An 18,444-nucleotide genomic window follows, 5' to 3' on the forward strand; every position below is an offset into this window, starting at 1 on the left:
AATTCTGATTTATATTGAGACTCTGGAGAATCTTGAGTATTTCTGTAATAGTAAGAGCTTTGCTAAGAGCAAGAGTTTTGTATGCTGATTCCATAGAAGGCCGGTGAAACAGCACGTAGCCTCCTGCTCTGTGAGCGTGACCAAACCATGAACCTAGATAGTAGAATGTTGTAAGAAAGTGGAATGCGGTAAACACCAGGTGCATTGGATCAGAACTCATCCCCAAATTCCTTGCTTGAGATAACCAAATCCTTAGCTCAAGATAACGTTGTTTACTCCAGACTATGTAAGCTGTACATTCTTAAGTTATGATGGGTTCCTCAGCTCTGGCAAGAGTTCCGACTTGTGCGGAGACCCGGTGCAGGTTATTGCATCCCCGGGATCGGGACACTCCAAGGCCAGGGGAACCATGCAGGGTGGCGGCGGCCGCCTAAGGCTAATGTGAGGTGACCGTACTCTCTGCTCTGTTCTATCGCCTGCCTCTGCGAGTATCCTTAAATAAAGCTTTGCAAGGGTGAAAACAACCGTGAATTTGTCCTTTGTTCAAGCGCAGGGAATCCTCTGAACCCAGTAGTTCATCCTAAGACAATTTCCCATACCTTGAAAGCCTCTGATGTCAGTAAAGAAATCCAACATCGCCTCAGATGTGCAAGTGCAGCCTTCACACACCTAGGGTTCGAAGATTGTGACATCAGATTCAAAACCAAACTCATGGTTTATCATGCAGTTGTGATCTCTACCTTACTGGATGGTGCTAATATGGGGACAGCATACAGGAGACACCTCAAGTTGCTGGAGAAATACCATCAACGCTGCCTGCAGAAGATTTTTTGAATCCAGTGGGAAGATAGACGCACCAATTTTAGCATCTTCTTGCAAGCAAGTATCACAAACATCAAATTCACTGGACTGGCCACATCATCCGGATGTCTGAATCCAGACTCCCGAAGCAAGTTTTATTCTCCAAGCTCAGTCAAGGCATACACTCAGAGGAAGGCAGAGAAGGTGCTTCAAGGATGTTTTAAGGTCAACTTAAAAAAACTGGTGTGTCAACATCAACTCGTGGGAGACTATCACCAAGGACTGCACCAAATGAAAGAAGAGTCTGGTGCAAGGAGCTTAGTACTTTGAAATCTCACAATGACAACAGGAGCAGCAAAAACAGCATGTTGTGGAGCAAACTAAGAAACTAGAGCCACCCATCCCGCATGGAAACACATGCCCAAGATGTGATAGAACCTGTTGATGCAGGTTTGGGCTTGTCACCCATCTTCAGACTTGCAGATAAGGCAGTCATAGAAAACAATCATTTTTGACTGTGAGGGCCTGCTGTGGATGATAGAATCCCCCCCCCCCCCTTAAGATGGGAAAATAGGAAAAAGATGAGAGAAGTGGACTTTCAAGAGATGGTGCACATCTCAGGTAGGAATAATCTATTGTCAATTCAAACAAGCTGAACCTTGCTAACCTCATCACCAGAAGCCAACTTCCTACAGCCCAAAACACACTGAATGGATCCAGACCATGCCATGCCATGACATGCAAAACGTATCTCTAGTACCCCCACAAACTGCGCACCAGAATTTATTACAGACAAGAATACTCGACTATCTGTGGGTGCACATTTCTCACAAGAAAACCACTCTGTCTCCAGTCTCTCAGTCTTGATCCTCAAAGGGAATTTACAAACCACTTTTCACTGACAGGCCTATGAACTTCACTTTATCAACCTCCTAGATATAGAAACTCATGGACTCAATATAGACATTGGATTTGTGACACACTACAACTTGCCTGACATCTGACTCCCCAGGTACCTTTCCACTTTTACCTGCTACATCCCCCTTGCACCCTACCCCAGCCTGTCTCTTACCTTCTGATGCCTCCATTTCCATTTATACTGACTGGCTTTCTTGCCTGCATTGCATGCCAGCCTCTGGCTTCTTTACTATTCCTTCCATCCAGGAAGAGGACAAATACACAAACTAGGTGCTTCCTCAGCCTGATGAAGGGTTTTAAACCCAAAAACCCACGCCTCGTAGATTACATCCCAGGCAGCTAAGCTCACTCACTGGTGACTGGAGGTTATAAGGCACCTCCTACCTGCCTTCCACCAGAGAAATCCTTAGTCCTGGCATTTCCTGGGGCTGCTATGCCACCGGTAGTCCCACCAGGCCTCCCAGCCCTAGCAGGGTGCAGTTTTACGTCATGCCCAGGACCTGGGGCTTCCTCCTTCCCCATAGCTCCAGTGCATACCTCCAAGTTTGTCCTGGCATGGGAGCTCAGCAGGCACGTTCTTCCCCTGCTGGCTGGTGTTGCAGTGAGTGCTGCCTCTGGCTCTGAGAGCAGGGTATTAAATGGTTTTTAAAAAAGGGAAAAGGTTCAGACAGAGTGAGGAGGGTAGCACTTACTCTATCTGGAGGTGGAGCCTGGGCAGTGGGAGATTCACCTTCAGGAACACCAGCTGTTCCACCAAACCAGGATTCAAGGAGGTGCAGTGGGGTGTCACAACATCCCCAGCAGTGCTGAACACCATCTCACTTGGAACACTGGTCAGTGGACAGTACAGGTGTTCCAGGGCAACCATGCCCAGATCCTGCCACATCTGGATGCAGGTTGCCCAGTAGACCAAGGGGTCCTAGTCCAGCAGCACCACGTCCTCGCCAAGATAAGTAGCCACTGAGGCCTTGACACTACCTGCCCAATGCTGGGGTCTGGTGCATCTGGACCCCACCATTGAAGCCATGCCCTTGTCCCACATTGGCAGCGCCTGTTGTGGAGGAGACTGGCTGCTGCTGGGAGTGCTGGCATGGGGAAGTGGATCCCCCTCTTCCATGTCCTAGTGCCTCTGCCCTTCTGCCTCCTAGTTTCTGTTCACCAGCACCTCCATCCAATGATCCAGGGTTTTGGGGGTGCACATGCTTCACCGTCAGGTCACACAGGGCCACCAGCACATGGACTGTACTGGACCGCAACAGATACAGCCGTTTCTTGATGCTGTCCCTCAGCTGCTTCACCAGTGCCTGCACCTTTAGTGACAGTGGCTTGCCCCAGCCAGAAACATTGATTCTTTGGAACTTCTCCATTTGGTTCTCAAGTTCCCTCGCTATGGGGATCACCTGGCTAAGGAGGGCATTGCCAGTGCTGACGGTCTTGGTGGCCTCAAGGAATGGCTCCACCAGCCTTTCCAGTGTGAGGTATGTGGAGTTCCACCAAGTCTCCACATCCTGGATGATTTTGTGCTACGAGAGGCTCAGCTCTGTATGTTTGTCCCACAACGTCTTGGCCCCCCATGATGCTGTGATGGAAGTAGCCCGCCACTTTCCTTCACTTCAAAATGAGCTGGCCAGTTGTGACAGTGCCATAACCAGCAGCCTTATCCCCCTCCAAGGCATCCATGACTATGAGGTGGAACTTGTGTGCCACACAGCAGGTGGCAACACAGTTGGCATCATGGAATGCCTTAATCATATTGGCCCCATTGTTGGTGACCATGAACCCATGAGTGAGCTTGCCCTGCTCAACAAGCCACCCCTGCACCATGTGGTTCATGGCCACCATGATCTCCCTTGCTGTGTGGGATTCATCCATCACCTCCGCTTGAAGGAGGGCACACCAACACCCTGACTGATTGCCTCAGTGCCCTGTGAGGGAGAGGTAGGCATGCTTTCCACCCTGGCTGCTCCAGATGTCTGAGGAGAAATGCAAGGCTACCTGTGGACCTGTCTTGCATAGTTCTTCCCTCATGTACTCCCTGCATGCCTCATACAGGGAGGACACCACTACCTTGCTGAAGGTGGTGTGTGCGGGCACTTGGTCAGATGGGGCCACAAGAGCCATCAGCCACCTGACCCTAGCTGCTGAAGTAGGGAGAAGGGAAAGCCATCCAGAGCAAGCATATCCCCAATGGTCTTGGTGATCTCGCTTGCCTTTGCACCACACCCCCCGTGTGCCCACCTTTCCCCCACTGTTGCAGGGTGATCTGCCTCTCCTTTGGGGGAATGGGGGCTTTGGAGTGAGAGGGGGACTTCTTTTTGGGCATGCTCCCACCAGTGCCAGGCTGAGGAGGAGCAAGGGCAAGGGGGTGGTGCCTGCAGAGATGCATCAGCATCCCTGTGGTGCTATAGTGTTTCTTCTCCTTGCCCCAACTGGTCTTATATCAGCAGTGCAGGCAGATAGCATACCTGGGATCATCTACCACCTCAACATGATCCCACACCACACTACCTCCTTGCTTCTGGGATGCAGGTGTGGATCCTGCCTGAAACCCCTTCTCAGCAGGCAGAGGCACAACAACAGGAGAAGCAGACTTAGCTGAGCCGCTTGCCTCCACAACCTCTACCTCATCTTTCTCTGAACTGTCTCCTAGGGAAGGAGACCTGGCTCTAGGGGAACTTGGAGGAGAGTAGAGCACAAACTCACATTCCTTCTTGGTCCCTGGAATTTCTTTTGCTAGGGCACTCAGGTCCCCTGCTTCCATATCCAGCTCCTCTTCTGGCACTAGAAGGCTGAGGTTGGGAACTGAAATGGGGGTGGAGGAAACTGTCATGCTGGTGCTGCTTGTCATTCTGGTGGTGCCGGGGGATATTATTATGGCTGGTGTTATTGGAGAGAGTGCAGATGCAGGCACTGGTCCCACCTCCTTGCTGCTACTAGCACCAGAAGCCTCATGCCTGCTAGTGCTAGGAAACAGGCTGCATCAAAATTTGGAGGGGGGGTGGAACTTATAACTCTCCTCTGCCCCCTCTCCTGCCCTAGCGAGAGGACCTGGCACCTGCCTTTCCAGCATGCTTCGTATTTCATGTACTGGGAAAAAATGTGTGTCTGGGTGAGTGTGTGTATAATAAATGTACATGCATTGAGTGTTTTCCAGGCAAAGCACTGCTTTCTTTTTTTGTGGGGGGGAAATAAGAAGAACAAATAACAGGGTTTTTAGGGCAGGGTAGGGAAGGGTAAAAAGGAAATGATTAATGGCAATGGCTACAACTTGGTAGCACGGCACTACCAAGCTGCAACCCAAGCTTACAGATGTTGCTCTCTGCTGCTGCTCCAGACACTCACAGATGCAGCTGCAAAATGCAGCAGTTCACAAAGAGCCTTTTTATGGTGCTTCGCTGTCCCTCCCCCAGAGCACTGGGATTGGAAGGGACCTCAGGGACAGATCATTGTCACTGGCCAGCTACAGATGTCAATATCAGAGCAGTCTCACCCCCACCCCTTCTCCCTCCCTCTTAGTTTATCTTTCCCTGCAAGCCCACTGTCGAAACAGCTCTGAATCGGCTCTGAAACATTTCAGAAACATCTGAATCATTTTGGAGAATTTCCAAAATGTTTTGAATGGCCGTTTTGTTTCAGAGCTGTTTCAGAGCCTTGTGTTTCATTTAGGATTTGGTGTTTTGACCATCAAAATGTCCAAATACAAAATGAAACGGCCATCAAAATTTCACAAAGCCCTAATATGTCTGTATGTATTCAGTGTCAATAGTGCAGTAGCCAACAAGTATTCTCGACATTACCAACAATTAGCTTGTGCTTAAAATCAAGAACTGTGAGTAATCTTTTAGCATCTTAAGCTACAAGTGTTATTTATAGCAATATTTTCATCTAGCTATTGTTTCTAAAAAATGTATAAATTGATCAATTTTAGAGAGGCAACTTATTGCAATGAGTTCTTTCAAATTAAAATTCTATAAATGGAGAAAAATGTTATCACAAACTCTCACCTCCATAAAACATCTACACGCCATTAATATCCCTGATTTTTACGATATGGACAAATAATCTCAGGAAACTGGATGACGTCATACACTGTAAGTAGGAGAATTAATATGTTGTTTTTAAAAAAGCAGACATTATTAAATAGCCATGTTTTTTAAATATTACTTGCCTGTTATTGTTCTCTGTTTTACACGCTGATGTAATTTACTTTAAAAAGTCCTTGTTCCTGGTGGAAGAAATGAAGCCATGTTAAGAAAAGCGCTGCTGAAACTGTCTGTAATTGATGCCTTTTTCTTTTAACATTTAGGTCCCTCATTGCTAATCTTGCTGCTGCTAATTGTTATAAGAAGGAGAAGCATCTTGATCTGGACAAGAACTGGAAAATGGTGGAAAAAGCCAAAGTTTATTATATAGCAGTAAGTTTGGCTTATTTTAAAGTTGTCAAGTGTTTGTGTATTACAGCAATCTCTATAAAATTTAAGCTATAGTAGAATACATTTTGCATGTAGTGTAAGAAGGCTATGGAAATTACTACTACTTCTATAAAGTGGTTTGATTTGTTTATCTTTGCGTTTACAGCAATATTAGTACATTTTAGATATATGCTTCTTAAAATGAGTGCAGGAAACAATAAGAAACCAAAAATACTTTAAGAGCTTCTGTAATAGTGCATCAAATTTACATTTCACATTTGCTGGCAAATTGTTGTGAAGGATGCACAGATTATGTAGAAAAACACTATTAGCATAATTATTCACTGCAAACAGTTTGAGCTTATTTGTGTGAACAATCTTAATTGCTATTTATTCCATAGTAATTACCATGGCACCTTATAACTCAATATTTCAGAAACAATGATCATGACAAGTCTCTTGAATGTGGGCGGGGGTGGGGAAAGCTATGATTTAATGATAAAATCCTATTTCTGGGATCAGAGTTGGGTTTTTTTGGTGGGGGTGGGGAGTGGTGGTGACAAGAGTTAAATCCACAATTAGTTTATGTGAAATTTATTGAAGCTTAGCGTATTTGTGTGGACTGCATACCTAAATACAAAGAGTGAATTTGTTTTCATTTTGCTCTGATGTTGATATGACTGAGTACAATTAGCAAATGTATACAACACCTATGATAGATTAAAAACACATAATATGCATATAATATATGGTTTCCGTATGACAGCTGCTGCCATTCTGCTACCTGAGCTATGTGGGAACAGCTGGTAAAGAGTGTAAAAAATTGATTATCCAGGAGGAACAAGTTCATTGAAAATACAGTTATTTCTTTCAGCTAGTGTTAATGTCTCCTACAGCCTGTTAGTGTGCACTGCTGTAGGCTTTACATGGTTGTTATTGATTCTTGTGTATGGCCAAGACTGCCCCTTTATAACTGTCAAAAAATACTTACACTGAAAAGGTTATACAAAAGAAAGACATCCCACTGCTCCTGCCACATATTTGAGATACATTTCAAGAATACATATTTCTTCAATAGCCTGCTCATTTTTAATTTATATTTTAAAAATGAACCGTGTTTTCATTTCCAAATAATTATACTGTAGTCTATTCTGAATGACACACTTGGGGATAAGTGCTGTAGGCTAAAAATTGCAGAAAGGCTAAGAGTATTGTTCAGCAAAGAGGAACGACAAATGTTAGCAAAGCTACTCTACACTAAGCTTTTTTGTTTTTCTATATCTTAGCATACTTGCATATAAATACCAGTGAGTAATGTATTTTTGAGAAAAAATATTCTCAATGGAGATACTTCATAGAACACGTGAAAAGTTATACAAGGTGACAAAGGGATTTTGTTGTATAGATCCAGCCTACACTATCCTAATTTTAGTTTTGAAACCTGTCTTTTGTGTTAAGTCTGTTTGGATCAGCTACATGTTGAGGAGCTGATTTATCTTTTTGGTCGGGAATATTCTGTAGGAGGTATCCAAGCTTTATTCTTTTTGTTGACCAAGAGGCTGAGAATTTCCTTTCAAACTGAAAATACTACATTTTCTTACAAATAACCTGCACCTTTTTCCCCTAAACTACCTGGGAAAAATTGGAGTGCTCATTATATGCAAGGAACAGGCTCCCTGTGGGCCTGGACATTTGGCAGCAGGGGCAGGGTGTGGCAGCGTTAATTTTTATGGGACGCCTTCCCCTCTACCCTCCATTGCCACCAAATGTCCAGACCTATACGACACCCGCCTCTCTAACAAGATGCTCTCTCAGGTTTGCACATATGGCAGGCCTGTGGCCAGACTCTGCACACTGGCTAGATCCAGCCTTGGGGCTGGTGCACACCTCCAGCTCTGGCATGTCAGGGTTGGAGCCAGCACATGGCCCTGGCTCTCAAGCCTCCAATCCTGGCATGCAGCCTCCAGTTCCCAGGTCCCTAGACCTAGCTAGTAGCCCCTAGCCTGCAGCCCCAGCATGTAGCCTCCATCCCTGGAGACCCAGACCTCAAGTACTTGCCCATGCTCCAAGATATAGGATCTTTTTTCCTTCTTGGAACCTTCCAAAAATATTGTGTGTTATATTGTGTGTTATATTATGTATTTTTGTGTTATATTTGGGACCCTGTTATATATAAGAAAATATGGTAAAATTGAAGATGTGTACTTGGACTGGAAAAATAAATAGTTGTGAAATACTGGAGAAATTTTTGAGAGCACTCAAGTTAGGGGAACATTTGGCTTTAGGAAGGACCCTAAGAATATTAGTACAGAAAAAGCAGATCAATATTTTGTTTTTTGCATCCTTCGCTGACATTTCTCTGTTGTAACAGAGAAAATGTATTATTGCCGCCACCACTACTCAAGCCAAAAAATAGGAGTACTGAATTGCAAAATATGATTACCATGGTGATTGCATGATAAATTGTAATGTTCCACATATTTGGGGAACTTATGGGGGCTAAAATGGCAAACCAGCCACAAGGATGTTCCACACCTTTAAATTAAATGTGTGGCATGTGTCCTAGATCCGGGGCCACTAATATCAACAAGCAACTGAAGATGGAAGCCCTGGGTTGGGTTCTGAATCCAGGACACAAAAGTATCCCCTGCCTTGCAGCACAGGTCTTTCATGTCCCCATGTGAGAGAGCTTATTAGTTCCTTATGATCAGGACTATGTAAAGCCCCATGCTGCAGCTGACAGGGTTTAAATGGCCCCATGCAAGAGGAGCCCATTGGCATAAAATTCGTTAAATCCCAATTGCACACAGAATTCCTCAGATCTCTATTCTGTGACCATAACTTCTGTGAGCAGCCTAAAGGTTTTTTTTCATGACTTTCTAGAAGTGTTTTAATGTTAAAGTTGCTCATAATTTTCTAAACCAGTAAGGGCCAATGTTTTGGTAGGTGTGCCACAAAACCCTACACCTTCCCCAAGTCCCACTATGATTGTCTTCCCCTGTCTGATCCATTGCTTTTCTCTCTTTTCTAGTTGCTGCTGTTCTCTCTGCTCCCTCCCACATCTTCTCTAGGGCAAACGAAATGGCTGTGTGCTTCTTGTGGCACACATGCCACATGTTGGCCAACCCAGTGTAAACTATTCCATCTGTATTAGGGTTCAGTGATTTGTTGTTTTATTTGCTTGGCTGAGTGTTTATTCTTATAATTAAATACATGCGTAGACTTTATCTAGTCTGTCATTATCTCTAAAAGTCTCCACTTTGGATATGCATATGGATAGCTGCAAGGCCCTCAGACAAATTGGCAGTAAATATTAGATAAAAAGTTATCAGCACACGATACTGTCTGTTAATTTATTTTTTGGCATTACTCATGAAACATGGTACTTAACAGTGCTATGGAATATCAGCAATGGATCCTTTTGTTGCCTGTTTTCTTTGCTTTTATTACATTCTTTTGTCCGGGTGAACAAGGTCTATTTCTTATTAAATATCATTTCACTTACATAATTCACAGTTAAGTAGGCAGGGGAGGGCAGTGGAACAGAAGATTTTTGAGCATTTATACAGGTTGCCTATGTTACACTCTGGCAGGCAAAGAGTAAATAGCACAATGATATTCTAGTTCCTTGAATATATTTCCTTTCTCAGTATACTTTTCCACTTTGAGTGGGAGACCTGAGCAGAAATTAAACAAATGCTACATAGGTAATAAAGTTCTGCATCCAGACTGACCAGGCCTTTTCTTTTTCTTTTAATCTGTTGCAATATGTGGAAAGATTACCAAAATACAGTTTCATGTTCACTTGTTACTAAAGTCAAGAATACTTAATTCAAAATAAATGCTATCCTGAGTCTATTAAGCAGTAGGGGTGTACAAATCGTGTTGTATTTGATTAGTTGATTTGGATCACTGTCCTGATTTGATTCGGCCGAATCCAATCTGATGCTGATTCAGAGAATCACCGATTCGGCCACAGACACAGCTTTAAATGCTTTTCTATATACCTCGAGGTACCAGGTGCAGCTCACAAACATTGAGATGGTGGTGCACTTGGTGGCGGACCTGGAAGTGGACCAGAAGCACTTCCGGTCCACTTCTGGGTCTGCCACAGAGTGCACAGGACCTCCCCCACTGGTGACTAGTGCCTCTTGGGTCTGGGGGGACACTCGGGGTCCCTCTGTAGCCAATTGCTGAGCTGGCTGAGTGCGGGGAGGCGTCCACTCCCAAGCATGCAGGGAGCCCCCCTGCATGCTCCCTGGCAGACCCAGAAGATCCGGGTTCACTGCCAAGCACATGGAGGGCCCCCCTGCACTACTGTGGGATACTCCATCTACCCCACCATCTCAATGTTTGTGAGCTGCACCTGGTACCTCAAGGTATACAGAAAAGCATTTAAAGCTGTGTCTATGGCCGAAGCTTCGGTTGCTGATGTGATGACCATTTGTAACACCTGCTGAAGACTATGGGAGCACATACTTTTGTGCTTAATTTTAAACAGGTATGTTGGAAAATTTTGGCTACCACTTTCAAGATTTTCATATATGTCAAAAACTGAAATTGTATGTCCTATAAGAAAACTCTGCTTGTTGAAGAAGGTTGTTAAGGAGAGCAGGAAAAGTTGGGAGAAGGTCTTTTGAAAATTTTTATTTTGCGCTCAGATTTACATCTCTCTTGACCTGCAATTTTCTATTTATCCGCACAATAATGGAAAAATTGAAGAAAACAGAATATGCCCTTTTTGTAGGACACCTTGTAAGAGTCTAACTCCATTCTGACAGTTGATTTTGCATTGCCATGCAACCAGATAGATTTTAATTTTTCTCTGTATATTTTATACTGCTGCTGTAAAGGGCTGTAGAGCTGCCTTGATTCTTTTTCTCAGATCCACATCCCTACTGGCCAAGTTAGTTGTATTCAATTTCTTTGTCAATACTGTGCCCACAGTCATTTAATGTTTGTTATTGAAGGCGCTGAGTGAAAGAAGCAGTGTCACTTGTTGCTGTGATAGCATTTATGCTTTATGGTTATATAGTGTTGGAAGTTCTTTCTTTACATCAGTTTTTCTTTTGATCCTAAGCGGGAGCTCCTTACTGAGGATGGGAAATTGCAATATTGATTGTAATTTTTGTTCTCAATATAGTAACTCACATGGTATTGCAGTCAGTTTTACTGTTGACCGATTATAACAATATCATACCAGTTCAATCATTCAATTAGTGGAATACCCAGTTTATCTTTCCATCAGAGGAAAAAAATAGATTGTGGGTAAGGGAACATCTTCAAATTAATTTTTAAAGTTATGTCTTGTAAAGTAAAAAAAACCTGCAAAATATCAATGCTAACATATTAAAATAATCTCTTCCCAATCTATGCCATTTAACATTTGCAAGAATTTCTTGAGTGTCCAGCTCTTTATTTCACTTTGTTCATGACCAAACAATGTGACTCACTTGCAGCATCTTTAATATTGGTGATGGTCTATAGTTCCTCTTATGCTTAACTTTTGTGTTGACATGGCTTGTGAGCATCAAGTTCCCCAGTATAGAAGAACCATTGCTGAGAAGGAGTCAGAGCAGTGAAGCTTTCTGACCTTATGGCCTGGTTATACACAGCTGGCATCTTGGTTATCACAAGTTATCACTTGGTATCACAAGTTACCATCCCACTTTCATAGGAGATGGTCATGCCTAGATCTTGGTATCATGACTCAGTCAGCCTGGTTTTCATAAGATGCTACTTCACCACAATCCAGAAAAGCCTAAACTTTCCTGTGTGTTTATATTGGTAAACCAGTGAAGTTTTTTAGTACTTAAAGATTACTAGTATAAATTTTAAAACTAGTTCATGATCTCAGCTAGGACCATTAAGTTACAGTGATTTGAAAAACCCTTTATACCTAAATGAGAGCATTCCCAGTTGAAGTTTAATGTATATTACCATGCACACGTTGACTTAGATACCTTCAGTTGATTTTCCTTAGCTGTCTAGTTCATAGATCATAGAAAAGTAGGATTGGAAGGGACCTCACAAGGTCATCTAATCTACCCCCTACTCAAATTGGGCTAATCCCTGTCTAGACCATTCCAGCCAAGTGTCTATCTAATAACCACTACATTACAGAAACTTTTTTTTGAATGATGTTGTCGTCCTTTAGCATTGTTTGTAGAATTAAATCTTTTAAAGCTGTCCAGATCAGGGATGACCAAGCTGTGTCATCTGGCCTGTAGTAGGGCTCATACCAGATCCAGAAATCTGACAGTGTGGGCAGCAATGGCATTGTTAACTGCTGGAGTTCCCACAGCCATAGCAACTAACACTCCTCCCACTTGTTCTGCTGCCAGATTTCTAGATATGGACTAGAAATCTGGAGCATGGATTTCTAGATGTGGACTAGATCTGGAGCATGGAGCTGCATTATTTGGCTTGTGGGACCATAAATTTGATGGATGGTGGGAATAGTGGTGGCTGTTACATCCCCAGGAACTGCAGCAAATAACACTGGGGCTGTCAAATTTGAACATCAGAGGGCCAGATGATGTGGCTCTGTGCTTCAGATCCAGCCCACAGACTGGTCCCGTGTCACTCTTCTGGTTCATGGGGCTGGATGAGTTGGGCAGCACTAGTCTAAATCATATGCATTCACTTTGAAGAGACTAGTCCAAAAATATCTGTTGTGCTTTAATAAAACGCAGCTTTTAAATCTTATCTGTTTTGTTTAAGTTGATAGTGTTCAGTTAACTAGTAAAGTAATGGAAGTTGTTTAAAAAAATTATCACCACAAACTAAAAATTTATGCGATTACAGTACAGTTATTCTTCAGTATCCATTTTTTCATAAAAGTAATGACAAACATGGATTTTTTTTTAAAACAGTACTTCTCAAGCATATGTATTCTGCTTTTAGGTTCTTTTTGAAATATAGGATGTCATGTATTAAGGTGGATAAATACATTTAGTGTTAGGCTACTATGCAGTTAGCATCTCATGTAGATGCACTCACTGTGTGTCATTGGTATTTTTATATTTATTTTCTCACAGTTCCTAAATGCTTGTCTAAGCAAGGAGATACTGGGGTATCAAGCAAGGGCTTGATGGCAGAATTATCTAGTTTCAACAAGAGCCTGTCAAAACATAAGCTTGATGTCAGCAATGCATAGCACAGTTTTAATATTTCACATCATTTTTACATGTTTTTTGGCTATTCTACTTCAGAAAAAATGTGATTATTATAACAATGCAAGTATAAATGAAATTTCTTTTGTGCTGTCTCCTCCTTTCAGAGGCATGTTAAAATGTTAAATGAAGCCATTTTTATTGTAATTTACTGATATGATGATTATGATAATTTAAGATGGATTGTGATAGTTTTGTATATTAAAATACACTGGCACTTTGTAGGCATTATGGGAAACAAGTGACACACAGAGACTGGCAAGAATCAAAATATCCACTAAATGTTCATAGCTGTGGGAAACTACAGTTCTTTTGTCTCCATTGATACTCTACACCATAAAACTCTACATCACTACATCCATGAAATGACATTTTGGGGAATAATTCTTAGCAGCATATAGTTGCTATGTTATTTCAATGGCCAGTTATATTTTGCTATTTCCAAAACTGCCCTTTTGTGATGCTGTGCTTTCTTAAAGTTATGAAAAAAAGAAACATTACTGTCTACTGTGGGCAGATCCTATAACTGCATTGGAAGCAATATCCACATGTTCTCAGGCTTTCAAACATGGCACACACACATTTCCTGTCTCGTAAATTGAGAGAGAGCCTTTTCTTTTCCTTCCCCTTAAAGAAAAGGAAACCAATCAAAATGTGAACAAAAGGTCTGCGTAAATTATCACCGTGATGCATTAGCTTACTACCATGATACCTTTTGAATGTTGAGAAGGCATACAATGAAGCCTCAGACTACCATTTCAGAAGGTGCTTTTATATACTAATGTCTCTACCACTGTCTTCTCAAGTAATGTGTGTAGAAAAATAGCTCAGAATTAAATGTTTTATTTTGTTTTCAGACTGAGAGTCACAATGGCCCATTATTTAAAGGTAAATGATTTGTAGCTAGTGGAGAATAAATCCCTGAGCAACATTTTGAGAGAGGTTATCTTTCCTTTTCACAACTGGCAAATAAACAGGAGCCTAACAGAGAGATTAAAAATGTTTATTTGTAAGTGTGCACCTCCAGGTTATTAATGATCTTTATTTATAAGAGAAAATATGCACACTCTTTTTACCCCCTCACCCTTCCTCTACCCCAGTAGCCTTCAAATTGTAGATAGACTTCCTTAGCCCAGTTATTAGTGAAGCTCAGTCATTGCTCCTCTTATCATGTGATTTTTAAGAATGCATTATTAGAGCACTTACACAGTCAGTCTAGCTGCAACAGCCAGGCGGCAACAGCAGTGCCATTTTTCACAAAGAAAATGTTGAACAGGAGCCAAATGTTTGGTGGCAGAGTCTGTTGCTAGGAAATCAAGTTCCTGAGGCGATTAATGACAAAGCAAGCAATAACAAGAAGGCAGAATTACAGATTTAAAAGAGAGAAAAAAGTGGTTGGTGTTATAATTACCCAAAGAAATCTACACTCATTACATTGGCTGTTTTTATGATTGACTTTAATTGGAGGTTAGCTCAGATATTTAGCTCCTTTCCCACCCCTTTAAACACACACATGCACATAATCTGTAGAACTGCAGACTTGTTTTTCTAAGCACTGAGAGGAGCTTGCCCTGTAATTTGATCCCCACTGACAGATGCATTTTCTATGCTGCCATTTTGAATTAACCTATTGTGCAACAATTTTCCTCAGCTCTGTTGAATAAAACATCAAGTCTTATTACCTCAGATGGATTTGATAGAGTAAAAGAATGTACTTCTAGCTGAAGTAGACTGTTTGCAATGAGTTCAGTGATTTGAACTCTGCCAACGAGCACCAATAATTTGTGATGTATACTTAAAGAATAAGGAGGAAAGAGCCACGTGGGGGATCTTTTTTTGGAGTTCAGACCATGACCTTAGAGTAGTATCTGTGTTTGCACAAAGATTGTTCATCCAGACAAGGGCTTTTAGATAAAGCCTGTTAAACCAAGACAATTTTTTACCATTTATTTGGGTTTTCTGAACCTTGATCTCCCACATCCCAAATGAGTGCCCCAACCACCCATCTGTTATGGGGTTAAGAAAATAGCTGTTTGAATCTTCATTTGAGCCATCCCTCCTGGAGAGAAATTCTCCCTTCCAAATTCACATTCATGTAAACAGATTTTTAAAAATCCCGACTGATGTATTTATCTGTGGTAACTGAAGAACTGATTCATGTTGCTCTCTTCCCAATTAAAAAAACTCATCCAGCTAGTTCAACCAGATTTTGGCATGGAAGCGACAGGAAACTGTATCTGACATTTAAATCCTGTCCTGTTTCATTGATTATTTTGAACAGTAAAAAATGAACTGTTCCCATTTTATATAGCTAATGATAACTGAGAAAATATCACAATCCATTTACTGTACCTGTAAGTGAGCATACAGAAGCTGAACTGTAAGAGCTACATGATGTCACAACTCTCCAAATTCCTAATCAAACAGTGAAACAATAGAGCTGCACATATTCTATCCAACAATGCACACATTGCTAATCAGATGCCAATGCCAAGCTGTCTGCTTTGTTAAATACCCAGGTTCCCTGAGGCAAGAAGACAGCTGCTATAACTACTATGAAATTTGGTAGCTCAATCTATTTTTGCTACCCTTGGGCTATCAAGCTACTGTTAATTTAGACCACCCCAATTGGTACACTTTAGGGATTTTTTTCAAAGTGTTTGTAATTAAAATGATAAAACATCATTATTACTCTGAAGATGTTGTGTACGTTTTGCATTTGACAGATACCTACAGAGATAAACCCAGCATGTAATTTTCATTGACATAATGGTAGTAATTGCATTTCCCATTTAAAAATATACTGCTTCCTAGAAAAATGAGAAGCAGCGAAAGGGCATGCTTTTATTTCATTAGCAGAATTTGTAAATCTGCACAAATGCTAAACCAGTCTATCGGTAATGAGCTGCTTCAACTGCAAAACCTAAATCAGGCTTTATACAAGACAGTGAGTGAGTGAAAATAGATACTCATCAGCCCCAACACTACCACCAGGGGGAGGAAACCTTAGCATGAAAATCCACACTGATTGGACTGCCAACAGATTTTGCAGCAGAGGCCTGCAAACATACTTATTCTGCTCTCCCAGATGACTCTGCCTTTAGGGACATTGAGTCTCAAATTATATGTAAAGTCTGGGCAGACTTAACACACTATTTAAATGTAAATTAAAATGGGAAGCCTCTGTATTCTAAGGGGTGTGTTGAGTCAATTTGAAGGAGATTTTTGCTGCTATCCTCCTGCTTGTCAATCTTTATTAGATGCTATCCTTATGAGGATATAAGAATTTAGTCTGTTACCATGTCAACTTTGTTAAAGAGAGATCTCAAAACTGAAGCACAGGGAAATTTGGAAGTATACTGGTCTGAGTTGCATTGTTATCAGGCTGTATCTTATAACATTTGAGGATGTTGCTATTTCTTAAAATAAATTCAAATTGAATTTAAACCTGCTGTAAAGATTTCTCTCCTAAATTAAATTTAACATTTACACAAAGGGTCAGACTGAGATAATAGTTATTTAAAATAAAAAGTTGAGCAGAAAAACAACGCTACTAATAAATTATCAGTATTTAAGTATGCACAAAAAAAAAAGATCTAAGTTTAGGGTTCCACATTTCTTTTATTAGAGTTGATCCCAGTAACATGTAAAGGCATGGAAATCTGTAATATTACTTTCCCTATTTTTTGCATTTGTTATCAATGGGTGGACTTATAAACATGTGTTTTTTAAATTCAGACCATTGTTCAGACAAAAGCTTTTTCTGATGCCAATTAAAATGCAGCTCTGCTTTGGAAAAATTATACTGAAATGGGCATTGTGGATTTTTTGATCCAATGTGCTCTGTTTTACAATCAACAAAGTGGTTTTCAAATAGGAGTACCTGAAAATTCAACCTGAATTCTTAGAATCAAGCTGTTTCAACAGTAGAGTAGTGAGATTTGGAGGCCAATTATATTCTCATTTACACATAAATAACTGTATTTGGGAAAAACAGATATGAACAGATTCAAATGAAGGAACAATTTATGCTGCTGAAAAGTTGCTTCTTGTGATGATATGTGAAGGAAGAAGAATGCAACAGGTGCATGACGGGAATGGATAGAATTTCAGGCACCATCCCTGTTGTGGTTCCTGCAGCATTGCTTCTCAACAGGTAGTTAGTTACCCATAAACTATGGTTTTAAGCCATAATTTTTTCTTTTGTTTTGAACACTTTTAAAGCTCTTAAAATTTAGGAATTTGTACTTTAGCATTTGCTTTTAACAAAATGCCAGAACAATCCTTGGTTTTTAAGTTGTAGAGTGGTAAATATTCATATGTGGAGTCCCCCAGGGCTCGGTCCTGGGGCTTGTACTGTTCAACATCTTTATCAGTGATCTCGATGTGGCTGTGGAAAGCACGCTGTCCAAATTTGCTGATGATACCAAGATCTGGGGTAAGGTGGGCATGCTGGAGGGGAGGAACAGAATCCAGCTAGATCTAGACAGGTTACAGAGGTGGGCAGATGAGAATAGAATGGAATTCAATGCAGACAAGTGCAGGGTGCTGCATCTGGGGAGAAGGAACCTGCAACATGCCTATAGGCTGAGGAACACCCTTCTTATCGACAGTGGCAGAAAGGGATCTTGGAGTCATTGTTGACTCCAGGATGAATATGAGCCGCCAATGCGAGGAAGCAGCCAGTAAGGCTAACCACACCTTGTCATGCGTCTACAGATGCATCACAAGCAGGTCTAGGGAAGTGATCCTTCCCCTCTGTGCGGTGTTGGTCAGGCCACAGTTGGAGTACTTCGTCCAGTTCTGGGCACCACACTTCAGGAGGGATGTGGCTAGCATTGAGAGGGTCCAGAGGAGGGCCACTTGCATGGTCAAGGGGCAGCAGGTCAGGCCCTATGAAGAGAGGCTAAAGGGCCTGAATCTATTCAGCCTCCACAAGAGAAGGTTGAGAGGGGACCTGGTGGCTGGTTACAAACTCACCAGGGGGAATCAGCGGAAACTGGGGGAGGCTCTGTTCCCCTGGGCACCACCTGGGGGCTAATAGGAATAACAGCCACAAATTGTTAGAGAGAAGGTTCAGGCTGGACATCAGGAGGCATTACTTTATGGTTAGGGCTGCCAGGCTCTGGAATGGACTC

At 41.9% G+C, this 18,444-nt stretch overlaps 1 protein-coding gene across 2 annotated transcripts in view; it reads left to right on the forward strand.

Annotated features, from left to right (window-relative positions):
* ADK (adenosine kinase) overlaps positions 1–18,444 on the forward strand; it is a 560,564-nt gene that overhangs the window by 278,542 nt on the left and 263,578 nt on the right. For both annotated transcript variants that reach the window (XM_019555561.1, XM_019555562.1), the window contains one exon: positions 6,026–6,134. In XM_019555561.1, coding sequence (XP_019411106.1) covers positions 6,026–6,134 — 109 coding nt within the window. The remainder of the gene's footprint in view (positions 1–6,025; positions 6,135–18,444) is intronic.

This window comes from Crocodylus porosus, unplaced genomic scaffold (assembly GCF_001723895.1).
Source record: "Crocodylus porosus isolate Cpor-Errol unplaced genomic scaffold, CroPor_comp1, whole genome shotgun sequence".
Taxonomy (NCBI): domain Eukaryota; kingdom Metazoa; phylum Chordata; order Crocodylia; family Crocodylidae; genus Crocodylus; species Crocodylus porosus.